At 36.9% G+C, this 26,678-nt stretch overlaps 1 protein-coding gene across 2 annotated transcripts; it reads left to right on the top strand.

The window, feature by feature from the left end:
- Positions 1–262: 262 nt before the first annotated feature.
- On the top strand, positions 263–24,807 carry LOC116247253 (uncharacterized). 2 transcript variants are annotated; one of them, XM_031619303.2, is made up of 27 exons: positions 263–647; positions 3,843–4,002; positions 4,519–4,611; positions 4,687–4,801; positions 4,920–5,088; positions 5,400–5,574; positions 8,568–8,675; positions 8,764–9,300; positions 9,437–10,024; positions 12,799–12,867; positions 13,590–13,706; positions 13,824–14,069; positions 16,110–16,157; positions 16,241–16,366; positions 16,830–16,928; positions 19,769–19,831; positions 19,912–20,019; positions 20,140–20,223; positions 20,306–20,353; positions 20,932–21,006; positions 21,852–21,938; positions 22,140–22,220; positions 22,291–22,362; positions 23,198–23,242; positions 23,454–23,537; positions 23,758–23,861; positions 23,940–24,807. In XM_031619303.2, exons 1-27 carry the CDS (start codon positions 430–432, stop codon positions 24,079–24,081), a joined length of 3,861 nt encoding a protein of 1,286 aa, XP_031475163.1. In that variant the 5' UTR covers positions 263–429; the 3' UTR covers positions 24,082–24,807. The 2 variants fall into 2 exon arrangements, with proteins under 2 accessions (XP_031475163.1, XP_031475162.1); XM_031619302.2 differs by having other exon boundaries at positions 4,660–4,801.
- Positions 24,808–26,678: the final 1,871 nt, after the last annotated feature.

Raw genomic sequence — 26,678 nt, 5'->3', positions numbered from 1 at the left:
GGATGATTAAGATTATACACCTCGAGCTGGTCACAAAGTATCTCAACTGAAACTGGTCAAAATATAAAAAATATTTTTGAAACAAATAAATAAATAAATGCATTAAAAATCAATCAAAAATTTGAAAAATAATTAAAAGTTGTACCACTCAATGATTTGAATCGACTGACTAAGGTTGATTCGGGCCGCCTGCGAAAGGGTTCGATGTTCTTGAAGGCCAATAAATTCAAGTCAGCTTGCCATAGAGCGAGAGCGGGTAATCGTAGCCAGTAGGTCAAGACCCGGTCCAGGTTGAGCGTCGTCGCGGCGGGAAAGTGCGAGTCCGCCCTCTCCTTCTTCCTTGTCGAGTTAGAACAGGGAACGAAGAGGATCCGGCGAAGAAGGAAGAAGCGGTGAGGTTCGGTTTTCGTCCGGAGCAGAGGACAAGCCATGGTGGGGGTCATGGCGGGAAGTGAAGCGAGGAATAAGGCGCTCAACCTCCTCAACGCCGTCAAGTTCCCGCCCGACCTACCGTCGAAGCTTGAGAATTTGGGGCGGCTCGGGGAGGTGATCGTCTCCAGGGATCCTTCTCTTCTCCGGGAATTCTTACCCCACGTCGTCGAGTTTCAGTCAGATAAAGCGAGCCCCGTGAGGAAATTCATCGCTGAGTACGACGTTCTTCCGTCTTCTTTACGTTTCTTCCACTTTCGTCTTCGTTCTTAGCATACGGAGGCTTGTCGTCTAGGGTTGGGGTAAAGAGAGGGTGCATTTTTTGTTGGGTTCTGTTCTTATCGACATGGTTGTTGTTTCTGGTCTTGTTCTTCTTTCTCTTGATCTTGGTTCTGGTGTTATTGTTGCGGAGTTCCGCACCATGTTTCTCAATGCACAGTAGGCTGTCGACGCGATCCTCGTTCCTCTCTTTAGCAGTTTACGTAAATTACTTGAGCTTTGTCTTTTGGGGAATTAACGAATATACATATTATTGTTTGCCTTCTTCTGATTACTTCGGCGTAATTTTTTGAAAAATGACATGCATCTGTTGGACAGAAGTTTATGTTTATCCATCTAGGTTTACCTAAGATTAACAATTTTCTTGCTGTGGTCCGTTTGTATACTAAATGGAAGCAACACTTCTCTCTGGCGTCTTTCTACGAGAACTTCATACATGTGGTGTTCCAATGTTGTAGTGCATGCACCATAACGACCAACAATTTCCTACGGCTTTTGGAGTGGTCATCACAAATGAACTATATCTGCATTGTGGGAGTAATATCTAGAAGAATGAAAAAGGGAGAAGGCATCGTTATGTGGTTGGAAGATTTGACATACATCAGACATTATGGACTCTACAAACCGTGTCATTGCATGATTCGGGTTGGATGTTACACAACGTATTTCTTTTCTTCATTTTGTTTCACAAACAAATTCAGTGTGGGTGAGATTGTGTTTGGGATGATGTTCTTATCATTATGAACTGTGTTCTTGTTCTGGATCCAACTCAGAGATCATGTCCCATCTGGTCTACAACAATTATGATGCTAGACAGGATCCTTACGGTGTTCCTTTCATATACAACATATTTTAGACTTGATTTTATCCTGGGTCTGATATTACATGAAATACCAGTTTCAGAATAACACCATCTCCACTTGTTTTTGTGGTCATCAAGCTCCTGATACGGACTACTGTACTTGATGATATGAGTTGAATATGGTTTTTACTGCATTTAGTAGCTCGTACGTTTTGCAGGTATCTGCCTCTCTAGAAGTACCTCAAAAGAGTCTATGTATTCACGTCAAAATTTCCTTTCTCTTGGCTTGTCCCCTTGGTCTTATTTATCATCCTATGTCATGACTCTTCCCTTGAATTAGCGGAACTCTGTGTAAGTTACTTGAGGGTAGCAAAGTTCCAATGATTGTTATCTGCATATTCTGTGATATTTCTTCGAGCAGTAACTTAAAGGTAGAAATAAATCTGTTAAATATATTAACCGACAAACAAAGGCCCTAAGGCCTCGCAAATGCCAAAGATATGTAATGAAATATGGTTTTATTCAATGACCTCAGAAAAGCTGTATAAAACAGCATCCAGAATAACCTGGAAGAAAACTTATTTACAGACAAACATAAATTAGAGAAACAAAGGTAGACCCATTGGTGCTACAGCTAGCCCGAACCTGGTCGAGGGTTAATCTTGACCAGGTTACAGCTGAGTGGTTAATCGAATAATCCAGCTTTAATGATCTGCTTGCTAGTTGAGAGCTTGCAGAGGACATCCAAAGGAGGTTTCCAAACTTCACACGTTGAGCATAAGGTGTATTTCATAGGTTGGAGGAATGTTAGGTGTCTGACCCTATACGAGAGTCCATTTCCTTTTAATTGTGTTTTATTTTGCTTTCAGATGTTATGAGTCACAGTTACAGTCAGATCGAGTGGATTAGCCCCAGTCAGATGATAAACCCACCCCTACTCAGTATAGTTTCTATATTTCCAGACTAATTAAACCCCTAATCAATAGAGAATACATGAGTTTTGTGTCGCTGGAGCCCTTGACCGAAATTGAGGGCTGCTTCTTCTTCCTCGTATATATGCGGTGCATGAAAAAAAGGGCCCCGAATGTTGGACCAAAGTAGACTGAGTCAATTTTGACCAAGTTCAGAAATGGCCAGACATGGACCTGGAGTGTTGACTGATTTGGTCAATGTTGTGAATTAGCCATGTCCCAAGGCCACATTCGTGTCCGAGCATGTCGACATGGATGTGACGCCCATCTAGAGGTGTCCCTGTATCATAGCCTCAAAAAAAAAAAAATCAGAGACCAAGCTCTGATACTATTAAAAGTAAAGCTGTTAAACAATCAAGTGATCAACAAATAAAGGCACTCAGGCCTGAAAAGTATTTTTGTTGAATAACCTCAGAAAAGCTGTATAAAAAAGCATACAAGATAACTTGGAAGACATCTTATTTATAGACAAACATAAATGAGAGAAAGAAAAGGGCAGATGTAAGGCGACCTAGCTGTTGGGCTAGCTCCAACGGCTTTTAAAAAGAGCCACTAGAAACCGCTACCTCCAACCTGCTCAATGGTTAATGAATAACTGCGCGGAGTTGTAAACGGCGAGGTTTTTCTCGGGTATAATACAGTGAGCTTGAAAAAAAAGGGAAAAAAAGGGGAAAAATACGGTGAATTTTTGAAAATTTAAAAAAACTAAAAATGAGGGAAAAATAAAATAAGTGAGAAACTAATAACAGAAACATCAAAAGGTAAGTAGATTTGCAACAAATAAAAAATAAAAAATGAAAAAAAAACTGTTTGGCATTAAAACAATTGAAAAAATGAAAAAAATGAAAAAAGTGAAAAAAACGCGTCAAAAACGCATTTTTTTCGTTTTTAATGTTTTTTCAAAAAACACTTTTTTTTTAAAAGTTTTAAATGGTCATTTAATTTATCGCGTTCTTTTCGAGTTTTTTTCGAAAAAACCGCGTTTTCTGTGACTATACAGGCTAATCTTGACCAGGTTCAGCTGCTAAATAAATATATGCCTAAAGTAAAAATAGCAAATACATAAAAAATGAAAATTACATGAATAAACTTATATACAAGGATGTATATTAGATTTAATGTATGCATACATGCAAATATATTGTCATATGTATTACACATATGTAGGTATAGATGAAGATGTATATATAAGCATAAATACAATAGATACACAAGTATTTACATATAATCTAACAAAATAATGTAGAATCAATGGTCCAGTTTAGGAATAATTTGTGTTGGAGCTACAGCTACTATTTCATAGGAAAATATTTAGGTCCAGCCCACTGGGATGATATTCCTTATAATTCTTGAAACTGCAGGATTATTGGAGAAATTGGATTTAAGCATATGAGCTTTTTACCTGAACTGGTCCCTGTCCTAATATCTTTATTGAACGATGCAACGCCTGCTGTAGCTCGACAGGCTGTTACTAGTGGAGCATATCTATTTCAGAAGACCATGGGATATATTGCATTTCGGGTATGTATTTTTACCTGCCTAGAATTTTTATTTCTTTACATCGTTCTCTGTGATTATTACCCTAGTCACATGCATAAATGCATATAACAGTTAGTTTTGTATAATCTGACATCTCAGGCTGACATGAACTGTTCATGACATGGCAACTAGGGTATCGACACCATCAAAGAGTTGAAAATTTGAAATGATATCCTAGTCCTAGCTAAGTTTCTATGTTTTTTCTTTTTTGGGTCATATGGAATATCAAATCATTCAATTTCATGGAATTCAGTTACTTGCATATCTAATTTTACAGAATATATATTGTTACTCAAGATCTGTATTCTTGATTATGGTTACAATTTCCAAAGCTTCCATCTACTCCTTGTTAGCCATATTATATTATGCCCTTGTTCCACTGCCCTGGTGTGACAGAAGCCATATAATTAATCATTTAAATGGTGTCCATTTGAATATGAGATTTAATTGCCAATGATGATGATATGACTTTTGTCAATTTTCTGACGTTTCTCTCAGGGTTTATATTCAGAGGAATTAGATAACTTACTTGAATCATCATGGACTTCGATAACAAAGCTGAAGGAGGCATTATATGAAGTTGCTTTTCAGGTAAAGATCTGCTTGATCCAAAGCTTGCATGATTATTCTTTTGACTAGTCTAATTTTTGGTTACATGTTCACAAGCCTGGAAATGATGGTGCACGGATACTAGCTGTAAGGTTTGTCAAATCTACTATTCTCCTTTTTACTCCGGATCCAAATGGCAGTTCGCAGTCACCACCTCAGATAGATGCTGATGGTAATATTAACATATTTTGATTTGATACTTTGGTTATTGGCAGAACCATTTTACAATGTCTATATTCCTATTTTTGATGGTACAATGTTTAATGATGAAGTTTCATTGTCTACACCAGAAAAAAATATTGAGTTCAACATATCATGGCTGCGCAGTGGCCATCCACTGCTTACTACATCAGATCTAGCTCTTGAAGCCAGCAGGAACTTGGGTCTGTTACTTGATATGCTTAGGTCACCATCACTAAAGACATTAAGTAACTCTGTCATTGTTGTACTGATCAATAGGTATGTAGACATATGGAACTTATGTTTGTTTCCTTAGGCCACTATAAAGCTTCCCTTGAAAAAGTTTTCTCTGTACTTGCTAGGTTTCAATTTTGTTCAACTATTTGTAGTTGATATCTTCAGTTAATTTTATTATATTGCTGTGTATAAGAGTTTCATGTTGGTGTTCTCACCAGATTGTGATTTTTGCTTCTTTTATTCATTGCTTGATATTACTGAATGCCACCAGTCATTAATAGCAGAAAGTTTTTTTTTTTTTTTTTTGAGCGACTGACATTCACTGGAATTTTTTCATTTTTCATCTTAACCAGTTTGTCAGATGTTGCAAAGAAGAGGCCAGCATTTTATGGGCGTATTCTGCCAGTTATTCTTGGCCTGGATGCTTCAGTTTGCACATTAAATGGATCTCGGATCTCTGGTGTACCCAATGCATTGAAGCATGCCTTCTTAACATGCCTAAAGTGTAGCCATCCAGGGGCTATCCCGGTATTGTATTATATTTCTCGATGTGTCACCCACAAAAATGTTATTAGTTTCTATTTGCTGCCTGACATATAGGAGTGCTAGTCTGATGCCTTTAAGGCTTTAAAAATAGTTATATTTCTTTGTTTGGCAATCTGGGAATTGGCCCCATTGCCTGATTCACAATGCAGCCATTGTTGTGAATATGATAATCTGATAAACCCGGATGGTGTTTTTATCTATGTTGCTATCTATTGCCTCTGCCTTGATATGCTATTGTTTTGCATTTGCTTTTTGCCTTCTGCTTTATATTTGCAGGTATATGCATAAATGCACACTTATATCTGTGTTTTGTTTATAGTGGGGTGCATACTTATAGTGGGTACTGAAAACCTTCGCGAATTAGAGCCTATAGCGCACACCAGGAGAGCCTGATCTCTTGTCTAATATTGTAAAGTGTGTGCTGCAATGTGTATCAGTCAGGCCAATAGTTATGCTGTATTGTGAAGTATCATAAGAAATTGTAAATTTATTGTTAAAAAATTTAAAAAAATAAAAGGTAAAAAAATAAAAAGTAGAGAAAAATCGGGAAAAATAAGAAAAATATGTTTCCGATGGAAAACATGTCAGACATAAATACAGGATTATAAAGATGAGCATTCATTAATTTAACATAACATAACCACAATGTCATAAGTCACATGGGTACTTCAATAAGGTCCACGTACCCGTGAGAGCGTACCCATACCTAAAGTGGGTACTTAGAGACACTTGGGTACTGTTTAGCATGTAGCTGATCCAAACTACTTATTTTATTTGATTTATTTTTTTTAACTCAGTTTTCATTCTGTTTTGAATTATTGTTCAGTAACATATAATGTTTTTATTTATATCACTTGTTTATTTAAATGTTGCTTTCATTTTGATTTTTTCTAGATTTTACATATATATATATATGTATATATCTTGCCGTATCCCCGTACTCACATTTCCTGAAGTTACGGTCTCATAACACATACATAAATTTACAGTCTTATACAGCACTGATAAATTTATTCAATGCAAGTAAGAAATGGTTAATGTTTTCAACCACAAGAAATGGGAAGCAATAAACCTATTTTTTCTTCAATTGTAGATCGACCTCCTATGCGCTTATATAGCTTCAAACTGACTTTTTCTCCTTCATAGTTAGAAGATCTCCTTCACATTTAACTCCTAAGAGTTTGCAAAAGTTGAGTGAAAGGGGCTTCTTAAAATCCAAAAGGAAAAATAGGTGTTCAGGTGTGTTTTTCTTCCACCAACCCCATATTGTAAGGTACGAGGTGTATTGCACCATATCATAAAATACGAGGCCTTGATGCAAGATATGGGGCCTTACTGTAAGGTACAGCGATATACAAGGCACACCCTCGTACCTAGTTAAGGGGTGGTATTGTATCTTAAAACTTAGTAGTTGCAATACATAGTGATAGTGTATGATACAACCTTGTATTGCACGTTGTGTACAACATTGCTCTTGTTTACTTTTCCTCTTTCTTTTATTGGATACACTTTTAGGTGGACATCTGATGCATGATTAAAGTTCCTCACTCTAATCCCCAATGAAGAATAAACTGAACAAAGAATAGAAACAAAGAAAGGAACAAAAGGAGATAACAAAACAAATCAAGGTTATTGGTTAGTCACTCTTCACTAACTTCAAATGAATCACACGTGCCCTCAAAACAGGGCTTTGTAAACAATTTAGATCTTGAATCCAAAACTAAAATAGCAAGGTCTGGACTCTTAACCAATAAAAGAAAGCATATAAGAGATCCAATAAACCTAACATAAAATGGATATGTTCTAGGACCAGTTTTGAGTGAATTTCTCTTGTGTCATTCTCACTGGGTTGAAGAGTCGTTCTCATCAATGAGATCTTCGATCTTCGATGGGGTTCACCTTCAGCTGTTGAGATAGTCCCAGACAACCACTACTTCTATGAATGGCTTTCTAGTTCCACTTCTGGCGTTGTCCGTCCATTGAACGCCTTCTGTGGTTGTCAGGGACGTGGATGGGGCAAGATCTCTATGCTACTAGTGCACCTTTCGTGTCCATCACATTCAGTGGTTTCCTCTTTACCAATCCTTCGGGCGGCAGCATCAAAAGCTTTGCTCAAACGCGACATGCTCTCTTATAGTTCAAAATTCCAACAACATACCGTAGGGCTGCTCTTCAAACTCTTTAGTACGTTTCATACCAGGATTGTCCGTCTTTTCTTCTGCCAGTGCAAAGAATGAATGAGGACCTGAGCTTTGATACCAATCTAGCATAATGATGAAAGCTCCTTACTTTAATCCATGTGGAAGAGGGAAATGACAAAGCAAATTAGGGTTCTTAAACCATCTTCACCAACTTCAAATGAATCATACGTGCCTTTAAATAGAGTTTTCTAATTAATTGGATTTCGGAGCCAAAACGAAAATAATAATGTTCGAAGTACAACTTAATCTAATAAATGAAAACACATAAGAGATCCAATAAAGTGAAATAAAATGGATCCATTCTAGGTAGTAGGATCCACTCTGAGCGAACTGCTCTTGTGTCAACATCCCCTGACCACATATCAACCATCTGCCTGTCCAATGTTTTCCCACTATTTGGTGGCTTATCAGTTAAACAACCAGTAATGCTGCAAATATAGCTAGTCTTGCATCAAAGTGGGTCTATAAAGATGTATTTTCCTTGTTTATGGTCTTCCAACTTGTTGAATGTATGTCGATCAGAATTCTTTGAAATCTTTGTAAGAAACAGTACATATTCATCACCAATTCAAATTCTTTTGGCATATAAGAGAAATAATTCAGATCTCTTATTAGACCACAATATCTCATATTTTCAAGTTTCTTTTATTGCTAAACACTAAAAATTCAGCCTTCTAATTGATTTGAATGATTCTGAATCAATAATTTGACATCCAAGCAAGCTAATAAAAAACATCTGCAATCATGTTCATCTTTCAATGTTGTGGTGTGTAGTGGCGGGATAGACTTATAGAAGCTCTGAAAGCCATGGATGCTGGAGAGCTTGCAGATGAAGCTCTTTCTCAGCTAGATAAACTTTCTAGTGAGGTGCAACCATTACAGGTTTGAAGTTTGTGTCGTAATTTTTGTCTAAGTAATCTTTCGTAACTATATTTCTTTTTTTGATCTAATTGGTCTTTAATGCATATAGGAGGCAAAAGGTGGCGTAGAATTGGCTGACTTGCCTATAACTGATCATGGCAAGAAAAGAAGTGTTACCCAAGATACCGACTTCACTGCAACTTCTGATTCATTGGGAAAAAGAATACGACAGGCTCCACCTATGTCACAGGGGCAACCCACAGTGTCAGTCGAGACAAATCTGAGAGCTCCAGAAGACTTTGTACCTAATGGGATTAAAGATACAAGCACAGATGAAGTTTGTGGCCCTGTGCAGCAGCTTGTTGCTATGTTTGGTGCTTTGGTTGCCCAAGGTGATAAAGCTACTGGTTCGCTAGAGATCTTAATTGGAAGCATTTCTTCTGACCTGCTGGCTGAAGTGGTAATTGCTAATATGCGTCATCTTCCACCTTGTCGTCCTAATGTTGAGGAGGAAGAAGAAACTGTAAGTGTAGGATTCATTTCGAGCCTTGTCAGCAGTACACTTGATATCAAGCCATCTTCAAATACGTTGGAAATCATGACATCCGTTTTGGGCTTAAGGTTACCTGCATCTTGTGACAGCACAGTAATATTTCTTTTCTTTTTCTTTTTCTTTTCCTCTCATTTTGCCTTGGAGTAATCTGATGACTCGTTCTTCTCTGATTTCATCTTCTTTCTTTTATTTATGAAACTCATTTGTTTGAATTTTTCAAAAAATTTAGGTGGTTCACCATATTGAAAAATCTGAAGTCAAGGAAGCAACATATACCACCTCAGTTCCAGTTAAAATTGCAGGTGCAGACATGCCAGTTGTGTCTCATTCTCCATCTGTCACTGGCAATTTTAACATTCAACCAATGATAAATGATGTTGGGCCTTCAGAAGCTTCAATCCCTGGTTTAGAAGGTTCAGCTCCTGTTGTTGGGAGTCTGGAAAATGAGCAAGCGTGTTATGCTTCAACTGCAGATTCACTTGGAACACATCGTGAGGATGCAGCTAGTTCCGGTTTATCATTTGCTAACAAAGTTCCTTCAACTGCTACTGTTTCAACTGATCATTCGGAGGCACTTAGCCCAAGGGAATCTGCAGCAGATACAAGCTGGATTTCTTCTGCAGCTTCAACTAATGTAGCATTCTCTACTTCATTGTCACTTAATAAGACAGCACCTCCAACTGCTAACCTATCTGAAGAGCAGAAGGACGAATTGCAGAAATTGGCATATATCCGCATAATTAATACTTACAAAAGTGTAGCGATTACAGGAGGCTCAGATGTCCACTTCTCCGTCCTGGCATATATTGGTAGCGAGGTAATGCATCTATAAACTTCATATCTTATCTCATCCAGCTACTTACGTCAATGATGCTATTTTTGGTTCACTGTTTGTTGATTTGAAGCTTAATGTAAAAGGTGTTTCACTATGCTAAGTAGAATATAAATATTCTGAGGCCTTCTTTGTTTTGCTATATTCCTCTTGGTTGCTGGAATATTTTGTAGTAGTTGTTAGTTTTTTCATATCACTGGTGTTTCCCCATGCTTAGGCCGTCACAACAGTTTCTTGTGATTCATTTGTTTGCATTTTGTTGACTCTCTTCTCTGTCTCTCTCTCGTTCTCTCTCCTGTTGGAGGTGAGTTTTTTTGATAGTAATGTCGATATATTGGCTTTCTCTCTCTCTCTCTCTCTCTCCAAATTAGAGTTACAGAATTAGCATACTTTCCATGTCTGGCAAATCCAAATGTGTGTCTGCATGATTTTGTTTCTTCGCCTGGGAAAACAACTCTCCATGCGTGTGAGATTCATCCTTTTGCAGATTAACATACTTTCCTTGTCAGTGAAATCCTTTCTACATGCCTACATGATTTTGTTTCTTACCTTGGTAAAGCAACTCTGCATGTTTCTGAAATCCATCCTTTGCAGGATTTCCCTAGTAACTCCTTGACTATCTGTCTCTTTGTCTGTCTCCCTCTTAGAAGGAAGATGAAAGAGCAAATCAGAGGAACACAACTAGTGAAATCCATTCCCATGCATCTGCATGAATTTGTTTCTGGATAGTAGCAGTAGGATATGTTGGAGAGAGAGAGAAAGAGAGAGCGGTGTGTGGTAGCCAGTACTAGTGCCACTTTAAGGGCAACAAATATATATATATATATATATATATATATATATATATATATATATATAGAGAGAGAGAGAGAGAGAGAGAGAGAGAGAGAGAGAGAGAGAGAGAGAGCTAGTTTTTGATGACCCATGCATCATGCCTGACCCTGACTTGCTTCTGTCAACAACGCTGGGAGCACAAACTTGCTTTCTTCCACCAGTGACCTTTGAGAGCCTGGATCTGCCTCCATTGGCAACCTGTTTTTTTGCTAATGTAGCTGCTTCTACCGTAGAGCTCTGGGAAAACACAAAGAGTTTTACCCTTGATAAGGGTAAAATAAAATTTTATTTAAAGTTAAATGATCTCCTTGGCAAGCTATCTAACACATGTCACTTATTTTTCCCCGAAGATGTTGACTTGCAAAATTTTGGAACTGGAGCATGTTTTTCTCATACGCTTATAACTTGATCCTATATATACACACACACACATTATTGGGAAATGGTACGTGATGACTAGATGATGGACGTGATAACAACCCTATCTCTTGGAAAAGTGATTTATTTGATCAGATTTTGTGTGCTGCTTATGAGATAAAAATATTGAGGGCATTTATATTCTAATCCGTATTAATTAGCCACATAAGCAAAAACTTTATATTTCTCTAGATGATCTCCTAATTGTTCGAAAACAATAAGTGGTGGTTTCTTATCCCACAATTACTTTATTCAGGTTGAGATTGCTTTCGAGAAAAGCTTTTCCAATTATATCACATAAATTTTGCAATTTTTTATTTGACATCTTACGAACCTTGCTCCTGTTATCCCTCCAACTTGCTTGAATTAATCATTTGCTCTAACCATTAGAAGATTTCCAGATGATTGTTTTCTCTTTTTTGCCTGCAATCACTTATTCTTCTCTCTCCTCTCCATGTTATGCCTGGTCCTTAGATGCTCATGTACTACCCTTATCCCCTAGCAGGCTAGCTGTTATGAATTGTTCATATGTGGAGTCCCTTCCAAGGATCTGCTATCCTCTCTTGGTATACACATGTTATTTCAAATCATCACCTAGGTGATATGAATCGTGTCGATATGAAGTCCCTTATGACAATTTGTTTCTCTCTTGGTATAAACTTTACTCCACCAGTACTTCGATTTGCTACTCTTTCATTATTTATTGGCCTCTTTGTAAGGTTTAACTTTAAAGCAGCATTGACTGATAATTCCTCTACCTAAAAAGCTTCTCATGTTCGAAAGACACCTATAATAAGACAGTCATAATTTAGCATCTCTTGTCATTAATCATGCAACACTCTTGCAGGTCTGTAGTTGGTAAAATTTATCATTTTTTAATTATTTCTTGTAAATAGTTTCTCTTGACAAAGGCAGAACTTCTTTATGTGCCTTTGCAGTTTTCTTTCCCTGCCTCGTTTGTTTTCTTCAAATGACCATTTTATTGCTTTTTCTTAGGAAAAAGTTTATTGGTCCACTACATATTCTAAGAAGTCACCACTGTGGACACAAGAACAGAAAATATTGAGAGTTATCGCTTATTCTTACACGACCTAACTCTATGGTATTGCTTCCTGGCCATTTTCTCATTCTGCACGTTAGAATGCCTTTGTGGAGTTTGTTATACTTAGACTATGGACGATTTGTCTCCCTCACCCCACCCCAAAAAAAAAAAAAAAATCATCATCAACTCTTCCGTAATCACTATTTCTAGTTTACAAGACTGTCAATTGCTCTTTTTTGAGGTTATAGGGCCTGGTTTATCTAGTGCAGCCAAAGTGGTTCCTTCTTGGTTCCACCTGCATGTCATGCCACACCATCATAATTGGCTGAAGAGAGGGCAGCAATCTGTCATTTTGAATCTCATGCTTGTATTTCTATTTTTCGGTTTGAAACATATCATTTCATGTCTTGCATATTTTGAGAATTTTGATGTTTTGTTTGACTTTCATTTTGTCTGGTGCTTGCAGTATCCATTGGAGCTAGATGCATGGGGCCTTCTGCAAAAACATATTTTGGATGACTACCTAAATCATGAGGTAATTATGTTTTGCTTTGCATGTTCTTTTTCTCTTATCAAGTCTAGAGAGGATCTTAAAGTTTCTTAATGCATTCAAAAGCATAAAATGGTCCAATTTTATGATTTGGCCTTTATTACAATACATCAGAACCATGTTAATATGTCTTTTCAGTAGATTTTGAAGTATATAATTCTCTTATCGTGTTGGACAGTCAGAATGACATTGATCATGCTGTGAGCGATTTATATATCTTCTGTACATCCCACTTGTTACAGTTTGAATTTTCTAGGTACATGATGAAGGGATTCTTTTCTGTAGATCAGTGAAAATTGGTGCATGACTGAAGAGCAGTTCAAGGACTTGCTCTCTCTCTCTCTCTCTCTCTTTCTTTTTTTCTAGGTGTGACTCTTTTAAGCTTTTTCTTTCTTGTAATGGGTTGTTAAAGGGGTTTTACCACTTCCAAACAAATACTTCTGTATCCTTGTTCCGTGAAACACCACGTTTTCCGTGATTTATGCAATCTTTGTAATTGGACATGGTCTAAGAATACCATATTTTGGTTTACATCTTACTTGAAATTATCTGGTATCTCATTGAGAGAGATGCCAAAAAGAGTCTCCTATGGTCATACAAATCCTTCTGTATCTTTATTTCTAATATACTGGGATTCTATAATAAGTTGACATTGTTGTAGAAGAAGAAGTTGTATGTTACTCTAACTTTCTCCTGACATACTGCAGGGGCATGAGTTGACATTGCGGGTACTATATAAGCTTTTTGTTGAGGCTGAGCAGGAGCATGACTTCTTTGCCTCGACTACCGCAACCTCTGCCTATGAAACCTTCCTTTTGACTGTAGTATGTTGTTTCTTTACCCAAGTAGCTTTTACAAACTAAGAATTCTTGAATGCTTTATTTGGAATGTTTTTGCACCCACAGATTTCTACTTATAGAATGTGCTTATTACCTGAATAGGCTGAAAGTCTACGAGATTCTTTCCCTGCATCGGACAAATCTCTTAGCAGACTATTTGGTGAGGCACCTTATTTGCCAAAACCAGTATTTAAATTGTTAGAATGTCTATGCTCTCCTGGAAATAACGAGATATACAGCAAGGAATTGAAGTCTGGTGACCGAGTTACTCAAGGCCTTAGTGCTGTATGGAGTTTAATTTTATTACGGCCTCCAATTCGTGATGTTTGCTTGAAGATTGCATTACAGGTATATCTTACATCCGAGATGCTCTAGCAGTTGTACTTTTGTGTCCCTTTTCTATGCCTAGGTGCTAAGTTAGTCCCATGAAAATGCTGATAATGTGTCCACTTCCAATGAACGGAAACATGTATCACTTGGGTATGCTATCTCATGTACCTGTTTTTGTCCTTTCACCTCTAAAATTCAAGTAACTTTACTTTTTTTGTTGCATCTGAGAGCCATTATTGAAGATATGCATGCTTTTTGCTTAACTCCTCTCTGGTTTTCTGTTTACGTTCTATTTTGATTTCTCTTGTGCTTCTTTACATGTCTGCATTATTGAAATAGTGTGGTACAAGATAAATATTTTATGAACAAAAGATTGAAGAACAATCATTATTTTTTTGTGCTTCTAAAATAGTCTTGATTCTCTACTCTTTTGCATGAAAACCCATCATGCCTGTATCTGATTCAAAAATATAAAGGTTCCTGGTAATATAGTATCTTTTTTCTTTTTATATTGGAGAATTATGGATTTCAAGTGGAACTCAGCTTGAACCTGGGTTATGGATTTGTAATTCCTTAGACCATCCACTATCCAATTTATTTATTGGACTCTTCAGGTCTGACCTGCTTCGTCGACGGGATCACCTTCTTGCATGCCAAACTTGTAGTTCGCTGTGTCACATGGGTGCAGATGCAAGCACAGAACATTTTAGAAAACCTTAGGTGCGTATAATATATATATATCAAATAACAAATTTGAAACTACAAATCAATGATTCAACAGGGACTTAGAGTCTTTAAGTTTCAAATTCACACTTCATCATTCTATTGTTGTTCCATTGATATCTTGATTTTCTTCAATGATTTCATTTGAATCATCACCAGAATAATCAAAAGAAGGAATAGTAGGATAAATTAAACTCATATTAGCATTATATAAGTTGTGCTCTCCTTCAAAATCAAATTCTTCGTCCCCATCCCAATATTGATCCGGTTATAAGATGAAACTTAATAAGATGAAAATGTTAACCACAAAAATGTAATGAAACTAATGCAACACAAAAGATCATTGAGTCAACAAAATAACAGAAAGAATTATTTTTCCTTTCTTGAAAGAAGATACAAATTGGAGTATACAAAAACCAAGTCCTCTACATGCGGGCTAGGGAGTTTATTCATTTTAATGTTGTGTATATGAGAATATGTGTTCCAATTTCTTTGGCAACATGATGACGTAACAGACTGTGGTAGTAATCTCATTGCAAGTTTTCAAAGCATGGGCATTCCTGATCCATAAGTCGTCCAATTTGCTACCCCTGAATCTTTAGAGACAAATTTTTTTATAGATAGCCTTAAATATTCATAAATAACTTGTCTTTTGATATAAGAATCTATACAAAGTCACTCTATACATGATATTCTGTTTATATATATCTCATTATCTAGATTTGGAGGGACACATCTAGGAGCTCCTTCCAGCCATTTTTTAGTATTTAGGATTTAAAGAATGAGCCATGAGTGCAGGAAAGTATTGGTCTTATCTTATTTTTTGAATGAACTTGATAAAAAAAACCTCTGAATTATCAAGTGAACTTTTTTTCTTCTCATGCTTAACAAGTCTAGGTTGAATTTCTTTAACCACATCATCCCACATTTCATAAAATCTATGACGCATAGGCTCATCATCTTTATCTACAATATGGATTACTGTAACGAGTGCTTTTGTTGGGATGCATTAAAAGGATTTGCCAGTTTTCTGAAGAAATGCAACTTTGAAATGTTACATGCAAGAGAACATGATACATATACAGTCAAGAATGAATAGGATTCTATCACATTTTTGGGGATCTTTGCCACCGTCTTTATTGCCGTATGTGTGATACCCGTACTGGAATAATTTATTCTATCATGCATTATGTCATGTTGAATTTGTATGCATTCAACTTTTACTCTTCATTTTTTTGTTCTTTTCCATCGTTTCAGTTGGCAACCATCATTTCATTCCTTGTAAGAGTTACTGGGCATGTTTCTGACAAGTATTTCTCTTCTTGTCTCCTGCAGAGTGCTGTTCATCATTTAGAAGAAGTGAGAATGAAGGCAATAAGATTGGTATCTATTTGTGATTTACTTTCCTACACAATATAAGTGGCTTATTTTATTGTCTGCTGAGTGCTTATGTTTTGGTTGTACAGGTGGCCAACAAGTTGTACCCAATGTCCTGCATTTCACAAACCATAGAAGAATTTGCCAGTGAGAAGCTGCTTTCAGCAGTAAATGATCTTCAAACTACACTATTGGGAGACGGTAACTCATCTAAGGTATTAACTGCCTATGCCCGCAAAGAGCTACCTTTGTTTAATGTAAAGTGTAAACAATCATCTTTTAGATATAGTGATGAGATATTCTTAAAAATAGTTGAACATTTTCCATGAGAAAGTGCTTTCATCAAAATATGGCACTGTAAAACTGTTTGTTGAAATACAACATCTAATTTCATCTGCAAGTAGAGCTGTTGTAAAGAAGAATTTTTGTTTGCACATGAGCTGATGTTTAATAGGCGCCAGACGGGTATTATGTGTTTTAATTTATATTTTAAGAAGTATATAAAATCTTTTGTCACGTAGCTTTGAGCCTAGGTTCCTGGGAAAACTGCTGTGTGCCTAAAACAGTTCGTTTTGCCACATTGTTTGTTGTTTGTGTCTGGAAGTTCATGTCCAGCATGCATCAAAGCTTCGATAATGCATACCTATTATAATGGATTACTGCTACTTATTTGTACAGAATACTGATGGGCAGTTGGCTGCATCTGACGATGTATCTGAAGCTTTGGTCTCCGAGGCACAAAGATGCATGTCACTTTACTTTGCGCTATGCACGAAGGTACTGAAAATGCCTTAATTATAATAGCTTGTGCATGTAGGAAATCCTCTCCAACCTATTTGAGCATATGTTACATGCACAATTTTACATGTTGATGTTGTACATATTCTTGTAGACAAGAAGATACTTTAGTGACAAGTAAACCTAGCATCTGACTTCATCAACATTTTCCATTGACTTTGTCATTACTTTTTGTGAATCTGAGTTATTACAACTGCTTTCGATAATGTATTTATCTTATGTACACTCGTCCATGTATCTTACAGGAGGTGTAATAGATTACATCCTTAATGACATTTCGAAAACTGTTTTTTGGGTTTTAGTGCATATAAAGCCCATTCAAGGTGAATGTTAAGTGTTTAATGAGAGGTGGATTTACACATCTAAGGAGAAAAATCGAAGCTGATTTCATGCATAAAAGATAAGGGCTTTCATGATTTTTTTGCATAGAGCCTACTTCCATTCTCTTCTCTAAGGTGGAAAACTTAAGTAAGGTGGAAAATTTAAGCTATTTTTTGACTGTTGGCATGCTTGGGAAGCAAAACAATAGGAAGTGGATACATTGTTTTTCTCCTTTTTGGATTAGCTTACTATAAATTTGGGAATTTTTTTTAAAGTTTTCTTCATTATTTCTAGACTTCTGGTGAAGGCATGCTTACTGTCTAGGGAGGATGTGTATATGAAATGGAAACTAGATCATGACTTTTACAATCCTCAAAACCTTGACCATTTTCTCCTTTTCTTTTCTATATATATATATATATATATATATATATATATATATTGTATATATGTCTTATCTTCCTGAATGTTTTCTCTTCAACATTTAATGAGGAGAGAGAGAGACATACAGGTCAAGGTTTCTATCCTACAAGATAGAGGTCAAAGTTGTTAGTTATGGTTCTTGGAAAGCTAGGATTGGAGTTTAGATTGTGCCTGCCTAATATTAGCTGTCAGGGTGTGCTTCCTGGTAATTTATGTATTTTTCTCAAAAGTCTGATTGCAGAGTTGGATGCTAATGTTTGGAAATGTTGTAGTAAAAAAGACCTGAAAATCCAATGTCTACAGATTTTATGAACATAGAAAGCTAAGAATATTAGCTTTGAAAACCCTTTCAAAATCTGATTTAGACGTAGGATTTTCATTTTTAATTTTATAGGCCTTGAACATTCTGCAACCATCCATACGGTATGATTTCTGAAACAGCTTAAAAATGGTTGAAAAGGCAGATGGCCCTTACATGGCATGTTATATATATATATATATATATATATATATATATATATATATATATATATGAGTAGTGCTCGATTGAACGATGCCAAATCCTTGCCTAATCACTGACAAACATAGAAACAGAGAAGAATCATTAAAAAAAAGAGACGGGAGCTAAGTCACATGGATGCACCCGGATCGACGCAACACAGTTGCACATGTTAGTGCCGCAGACCAAACAGGTGTCCCCTTCTTTACCTTGAAACCACCCCAAAATAAAAACTTACCTCATGTCTCTCTCTCTCTCTCTCCTCCCAACACTCTTTTCTTCTCAGAACACTCGCTCTCTATGTTATCAAAGTTGCTAGGTGCAGCATATATATATAAAACTCCTACCACACACCCTCATTTTTTTGAAAATTCCTGTACCCACACACACTATCTATGTTATCAAAGTCGCTAGGTGCAGCTTGGGACAGTCTGTGCCCAGGCACACTTAGGCAACTGTTTAACTAATTATGGCTGTACCTATTACATACAGTCAAGTATTATATAATTTATGTTATATAGTATCAGATTGTCATATACGACTTATATGTTAAAAAGTTTGGGAAACAACTGTTATATATATTAAGTTATTAATTAATATGTTATATAATGTGACTAATAGTGATAACAATCCATAATAGTCACTACTTTATGATTTATAATTGTATATTATACTTGTATTTCGAAGACAAAATGTATAGCATTGACGATTCAAGAAATTGAAAATCAATACAATAAGTTGCTAGACTCAAATGTCAATTGAGCATTATTCACTTTTTCTCTCTCCCTCTCTCTCTACACACACACATATCATAGTCACAAATATTTGCATTATTTATGAAATATTGGGATGAAAACACCAAAAACAAGCGAAACGTATGAATAATGGAAAATGCCGTAATATTTTTAAAATATCGAGAAAATGAAATATCATAACATTTTTGTGAGTTTTAAAAGATTATTTTTGATATTTTTTTTTTTCTTTTTACATTTTAATACTCTTTTAAATCTTTATCAATGTTTTCTAAGAAAATCAGGAGAAAATTTATAACTTGTATTTTTCTATAATACTTTTTCTGAATGTTTTTGTATTTTCTTGAGCAACACAAACTTTTCTACTAATATTTGAGGAAAATATCATTAGAAACCTGAGAATGATATATATTGACACACACACACACACACACATATATTTGGGCTTTTTCTCTTTTGGGTTTGGGTAGGCGGTGGGGGTGGAAGGGGTGGAGGAATTGAGGTTGTACCTGTTACCTTCTGAACCATTTTCAGGTGCACAACCTGAATCGATTTCCCTCTTGAATAATGGAGTGGGTGAGTATGTGCAAAGGTTGGTAGCTACAATTCAGCGCATATATATGTGTGTGGGTGCTGCCATGCTCACATTTTTTTGTGAAAAATGGTGAATCATATCCTGAATATCCAGTTCCTCATCCCTTGCAGATGGGCACATGGAGATTCATGCTCGAATGTATATGTGTGTTTCCTTGGTTGCAATTTGATAGAACATTATAGCCTCAAATATTCTAGTATCTAAAGTTCCTCTGTTTTTGTATGGATAGAAGCACTCTCTGCTCTGGCAGGTGTTCACTGTGTATAGAAGTGCATCGGAGGCTGCAAAGGAGGTTTGTTTTTATTTGTATCTCTTAATGGTGGCTGGATTTTTGTATTTAAGCATGCTTATAGATTTTTTGACATAATGCAGGCCATTCGTAAACAGATTCCAATTCTGGTACGGACTATTGGTTCTTCTGCAGAGTTGCTTTCTGTCATTTCAGACCTTCCTGCAGGAAGCGAGAACCTACTTATGCTGGTCCGTTTTTGTCCATACTGCAACCCTTTTTTTAATCTGTTTAGAAGAAATGGTCTATTGCTGTCCTCTTACTGCTCAGATATGATTTGCTCTTTCTCAATTTTCTGTGTGTTCATGCAGGTTTTGCATACGCTGACGGATGGGGCAATCCCTTCACCAGACCTGATATGTGCTGTCAAAAGGTTATATGAGTCAAAGCTGAAGGTAAAAAGATGTCCATTCCAAGGCATGGAATACACAAGATACTTGATGTCTTATGGGATCTTACCTAATTCTCTTCTTGCAGGACGTTGCTATTCTCATTCCGATACTGTCATCTATGCCAAAGGATGAGGTCTTCTTAACTTGTCATTTATTTAGCAGTTGTAAACAGTCATATGTTCAATTGTTGTGTTGTTGACTTGGATGATCGAGTATAATGATGTTATTGTCTTTAAGGTTTTATGAGAATAGTCAGTATGGTTGAAAATCCCTTGTTATTCATATGTCATTAGCTTTTGTCTCAGAGATGATTCTAGTTTATTCTTTTGGTTCTGTTTGGTTTCTTATGCTGTATTTGTTGTACCCTGTTATATTTCTCCATGGAGGTTAGTATAAAATAGGAGATCTTGGCCTCAAATATTTTTTTGTAATTTGGTGTAGATATGATGCAACCATTCAAATGATATTTCTTTTTTCTCACATTAGATTTATTAGTCTAAAACAATGCTTTACTATAACTATTTTGATTGCTGTCCTCTAATTTCAATGGGCCAAATACTTCTTTTGCATGGAAGGTGGGTTTTCTTTGTGCTTCAAATATGTCAATGACTTTGTGATATTGGTATTGGAGAATCCATGTACTTGTGATAATGTTGGCATTTACTTTCATGGCTAATATATTCTGTTACTTGTTGGATGATCATTTGTCAGATTCTACCAATATTTCCCAAGCTGGTTGGTCTTCCACTTGACAAGTTCCGAGCTGTACTAAATTGTATACTAAAGGTAAGGTTACTTTTTTGAGCTTTTGATTGTTTTACCTGATAGATTCTATTATTTTCTCCCATTAGTTTTTCTATTAATGTCTTGCCGTGTATATCTAAAACAATTTATTGGCCCATAGTGGAGGATCCAGAAACTTTCCTCGTGAGGCCTGTTCATATTTGCCAAAATATTAGGGAAAAGAAAGGGGGGCGGGGAGGTCGGTTGTTGGCTGCTTCTTTTTCTTCTTCTTAATACTTAATGGTGCCATGCACACTTTTTTAGAAAATTTCGTATGTGGATTTAGTAAATTCTGGAGGACAATGGCCACTACCAAGCCCCTTGGCTCCTCTCATGCCTAGGGGGTTTGGTGTATCGAGTGGGGCTTCAGATGCAACAAATGCAATGGAAGTTACTAACCTTGGCGCTTTATGCTGCCACCATTGGAAAAATTATCATTGCCAGGGCGTGGTTTTTCTCATGCAGGATACAGAGAAAAAGGAAAAAAATGATTTATTTTGATAAGGAAGACATATATGTAGATAAGCAGTGTATCTTTATGATATGTGTGTATTTTCAATTTTCACCTTGTGGGTTTTGACGATTTGGAGATATTGGTGGAATTAGCTATGTATAATAGTTTGAGTCCATTCATCTGATGGCTTATGCATGTGAACTTGTCAATGACTTAAAAGATGTAAAGTTTTTATGCCTCGATATTTTGAAGCCTGCTTCCACGAGTTTGTTCTACTTATTCCCAAGCAGCCTTTATCTTAATTGATGATGACATGTACAACGTGTTTCAGCAATTGTATGTTTTTCCACAATTCCCTCAGTTCGTGCCTGATGTTTAATTGTTTTGTTTTCAGGGGCCTTCTCCTGTCCTTTCTCCAGCTGAAGTCTTAATTGCTATCCATGGAATTGATCCAGATAAAGATGGCATAGCCCTGAAAAAGGTAACGATTGTGCTCATGTATTTTTGTTGAAGTTCAGAGAAATAAAAAGTGAAGAAACAGTCCTTAATGAATCCGTTTATTTCATTTTTTTCTTATATGGTCAAATCGTCAAATGCATTGGACAGAGAAGGGTGAATCTAAATTAGCAACATCTTTATCTTAATCTAATATCAAATAATTGATAAACTGCATTTTATGCAGGTCACAGATGCATGCTCTGCTTGCTTTGAGCGTCAGGCTGATTTTACCCAACAAGTTCTTGCTAAAGTTTTAAATCAGTTGGTATGTTGGTCTATTTGTGAAGATCATGTTTCAAGATAGAGCTTTTCAACCAATCTATTTTCTAAAACAGGTTGAACAGATTCCTCTTCCTTTATTGTTCATGCGCACAGTTATACAGTCCATTGGAGCTTGTCCCTCTCTGGTAAGTAATAGCTTTCCCAGTCATTGTAAAATGTGATGGCTGAGCACTTAGAAGATTGTTTCGCACCAGTAACAAATTATTACTATCTGGTGAAACTGCCCAAAAATTGGGGCAGATTCATGGAACCATGTAACAGTGTTCCACGAATCTACCTAAATTTTGAGGCAAAATCATTGGACAGTAACAATTTGTTATGGGTGCCAAACGGCCCTTTAAGGTCGGATTGTCAATGGATTCTTAGATTCCTGACGGGTTTTCCTCAGCTGCAGCTACTGGTTCCTCCTCAGCTGCTGCTACTGGTTCCCTTTTTAACCAACACAATATAATATATTATGCTTTATCTGATGGTTACTTTTGTGTATGTTTTTATGCCATGAGCTCCTCAAGTGGAAGCATTTCATTGCATTTCCATTGAACACAAGAATTCTCGCTATTTCTTAGATTCATGGACCAAATTCAATTCAGTGGTGTCTTTCACTCACATTTTTTTCCAGTATTTAACTTCAAGAAGTTGCCTTTGTTATTGTGTTTTTCAACACATAATAATGTTTTGTGAACTGAGTTAATGAGCTTCACAACAGACATAATTAATGACAAAATGCAGGAAAAAATGTTCAATTTGTTGCTTTTATGATAATTCCTTTGCCTGCATGTCACTGGTTTAGGTCCCAGATTCATATCCTGTGGGCTGGCTAGACATGCTTATATCTGTTGGGTGTACCTGGACCCAGCTTTTAGGCTTTGTCAAAATATGTTATTTTTGGTTGAAGCTCAGCCAGATTAAACGGCTTCACTGAAGTTGAGATGCTAATGTGGTAAACTGCCAATGATGCAGGTGGACTTTGTGATGGATATCCTTTTGCGCCTTGTCAACAAACAAGTATAACTTCTGGACTTATTCAAACAAATATTAATTTAGGTGTTATTGTTTAGCTGTTTCAAGCATGATCATCTGGTTGGTAGAGAAGAACATCAACTGAGAGCCTTCTAAGTTTGAGGAACTTCATGGTGTTTCATAACTTCTAGCATGTCCTGAATACGTTTGGATGGATAACTCTATGTGCTTAGAATAATTGTCTGGGTTCATGCAGATTTGGAAATTCCCAAAATTGTGGGTGGGCTTCTTGAAATGTGCACTCCAGACACAGCCACAATCTTTCGGTGTGCTACTTCAGGTGATGTGTTGTATACTATGTGAATAGATCTATGTTGGTTTCTTGGACTTTGTTCGTGACCATGTGAATTTTGGTTTGTGGGGCTTACTTTTTGTGATGGATGGAAGTTTGAGAGAGAGAGAGAGAGAGAGATCCTGGCCGTGGGTTTTCCTTTATATGTTTGTACCATTCTTGAAATATAACTAAGTGATGAATTTCTTCCTTTTTCCTCCTCCAACAGTTGCCGGCTGCACAACTTGAAAATGCCCTGAACCGGAGCCCTCCTCTTAGAGTACCACTGGTTGCTCATGCAAGCCAACCGAATATCTGTTCATCACTTCCCAGGTTACTTTTAGATTCATACATCCTTTCCCAGGTTCACCATCCCCCTGCTTATTGTGTTTCTGATGATGAAAAATTTAGGTCTACCTTGGTGGTTTTGGGGCTAGCCTCCGATTCTCAACCTACAAGTCAGGCACAATCAGTCCAACAAACCAGTGAGCATGGGAATGCTGGTGGAACATTTGCCACTGAAACAACTCAAGAGTCATCTGCTGCTGGCTAATGAGTGGACGGACAGATTTAACAACAGGTTTTCAAATTTGACGGAAGGCTGTCAGGAGGAATAATCTAGCCCTACAAGAAGGCTCTACTTGTATCAGTAGATGAGTAACCTTCACTGGCATGACAATCCAGTGTGGAAATTCCGTGTCCTGATGGAACTTGAAAGAAGCTGAAGGAGGAATTAGTTATTCCTGCCCTGCAAATCCCTGCCCTGAAAATCGAGGCCGGCTTGGATCCCACAAACAGCTGAATGGCACCTCCTTGTGATGCTTAAAATGCGCCACAATTTATGAGAGTTCAGGTGAAGCAGCAGCATCTGAGATTCAGGCCTCATCTGTAGATACTAGAGAACATGCTTGCCTGCTCGCGAAAGTTTTGTTGCTAGTGAGGTAAATCCGTAAATTTGTTAAATGTATCATAAAAATTACATTTTGTCGTCTTCATACATCTAGGGTTCTGTTTATAGATCCAACCCATTGAGCGGCTTTCTTTAGATTTTGTTCAGGGGTGTCCGTTGGCTTGCTATAGTGCATGCACTTTGACCTTCCAAGAAATTAAGGGTAGTTCAGTGTATCACTACTTTTTGCTTTTTGGTGCCAGTGGAGTCTTAATTGGGAGCCTTGAGCAGTGTATGTGTGTATTTTGCAGCTGTGCATCTGATACTCTAGATGAACACACAACCCCTCATAAAGCATTAAAATAGTGGAAAAAAAATTGGTTAAACTCAGCCAGCTTTAGATCTTGGTTTGATGAGGCTTTCGTGTTTAAACTTTTGATTTATATCGGTCGCTAAATTTGGCCTGTGCGAGGTGTAAGCATTTTCACATGATGATTCTGTTCTGGTTAGCCGTGTTCATGTGATCCATGATTTTCCTGGAAATTGATACGATCAAACACAAAAAAGTAAAATGTTGTCAAACATGAGCAATCATTTGTTAAGGACGCCCTCAGTAGGGCTGCATCAATCCTATCAAATACGTGTGCATCGTGTGTTCCGTTATCAAATAGAAAGCCAATAATGTCCCTAACACGGGGAAAAGAGAATAAATGTTCAAGTTTTGAAGTCTAGTCCTTCCTTATATTGGTGGAATATTGTGGATGAGGGTGAACCCGATAAGAACAGTAGTTGGATCCACTGTAGGCCGGCAGATTAAATGCGATCGACCCAGGTGGGTAGCATCATTTATTTGTAGAACAAAAATTTTTAAGCCCAACTTTTGATGATATGTCAAAAATATACTTGAATTAGTTTTTTTTAATTATTCTTTAGACGCCATTTAAAGAAACAAAGTACAAAAAAACACCTATTGTTAGGGCAAGGAGTAAATACCATTCAACCGTTGAAAGATAATAAAAAAACTGCTTAATTCTTAAGAGAAATTTTTAACAAAGCCGTTTTTATAAATGACAGAAATCCTCCTCGTAATGAACTATTCTCCACTATCTGAAGTTTTTTTTTTTTTTTTTTTTTTTTTTTGTTGGTTTTCAGTTGCCAATTGCCATTTTATATCAAAAGTTAATGTTTTCTTCTACAGGCTGCGCTTTAAGAAATTTCTTTCGCAAGTTGAGCACTTATTGTTCAATGTTAGCGTCATTTAGAAATTTTGATCATGTTTTTCTTTTACATTTCAAAGTTTGACCCAATTTTTGTAAAAATTTTCTTTTGTCAAATCACTTTTAAAATAAATCATACCCTTCAAGGTCCATACTACAGTTGGTGGGGATTGGGGCATGTCTCTAATTTAATTCTGGCAGGTGCTATATCTCTCTCTGTGCTTTAAAGGTGATAAGGTCATTCCTACCATTGCTGATGTCTAGAATCCAACCCCATGACAAAGAAAGTCTTCTGTAGGCAGCATGTTGTTAACCTTTCACTCACTACTAAAAATAAATGCTACATTTTGGGCCCTCGACTGCTCTCATCCAACCATTTTTAGTGAAAAGACGGGAACTAGACAAGTCGGTAATGGACACTCGCAATATGATAATGTCAGGATTTCTAAAAGAGATGAAGACAAACGATAGTTGATATTTCTCAAAATATGCCGAAATACAATCATGAGATTATACGACATTTGCCATTGCCCCTCCGTTACGGCGACGCACAAATTGAAAATGTCAAAAAATTACCAAGTGGGCACAGTTGGTACCGACCAAAATGAAATGAAAGTGGGAAAGCAAATCCTAGAAAAAAAAAAAAAGTCTTCTATTCAAACCGGGTGTAAGATTTTATTTCCAAACTCAACAGCACCTTGGAAAACATTCCATATGAAGCCTCCAATTTGACCTTTGCCTACATTCCCATTTAAATTCCTTAAGCAATATAATTTTATACTTATATCCGATCCGAATCGGATAGCCATTGAAAGATCCGATATCCACCACCGGGACGCCAACCGCCCCCCACGCTCACGGCCTCCGACTTTTCTTCCCTTCCCACGTGGCGGCGTTCCATTGGTGGAAACCGCTGGCTCCCGGAAGGGAATCAAGCAGGCAGCTCAGCGTTCACACTTGGTGAAGTTACGAAAACACCCCTTGGGGACAGACCGCCGGGCTCCCGCAACTGCTCCCCCGCCATTGAGGAATGGAGGAGGAAGA

Source organism: Nymphaea colorata, chromosome 2 (assembly GCF_008831285.2).
Source record: "Nymphaea colorata isolate Beijing-Zhang1983 chromosome 2, ASM883128v2, whole genome shotgun sequence".
Classification (NCBI taxonomy): domain Eukaryota; kingdom Viridiplantae; phylum Streptophyta; class Magnoliopsida; order Nymphaeales; family Nymphaeaceae; genus Nymphaea; species Nymphaea colorata.
The sequence above is the reverse complement of the archived record's forward strand: the minus strand, read 5'-3'. Positions and strand labels throughout refer to the sequence as shown.

Coding starts and splice junctions, on each gene's coding strand:
- LOC116247253 (XM_031619302.2), top strand. CDS start 430: ATGGTGGGGGTCATGGCGGGAAGTGAAGCGAGGAATAAGGCGCTCAAC. Junction 5,089..5,399: donor ATTGTTGTACTGATCAATAG/GTATGTAGACAT, acceptor CATCTTAACCAG/TTTGTCAGATGTTGCAAAGA. Junction 8,676..8,763: donor GTGAGGTGCAACCATTACAG/GTTTGAAGTTTG, acceptor TAATGCATATAG/GAGGCAAAAGGTGGCGTAGA.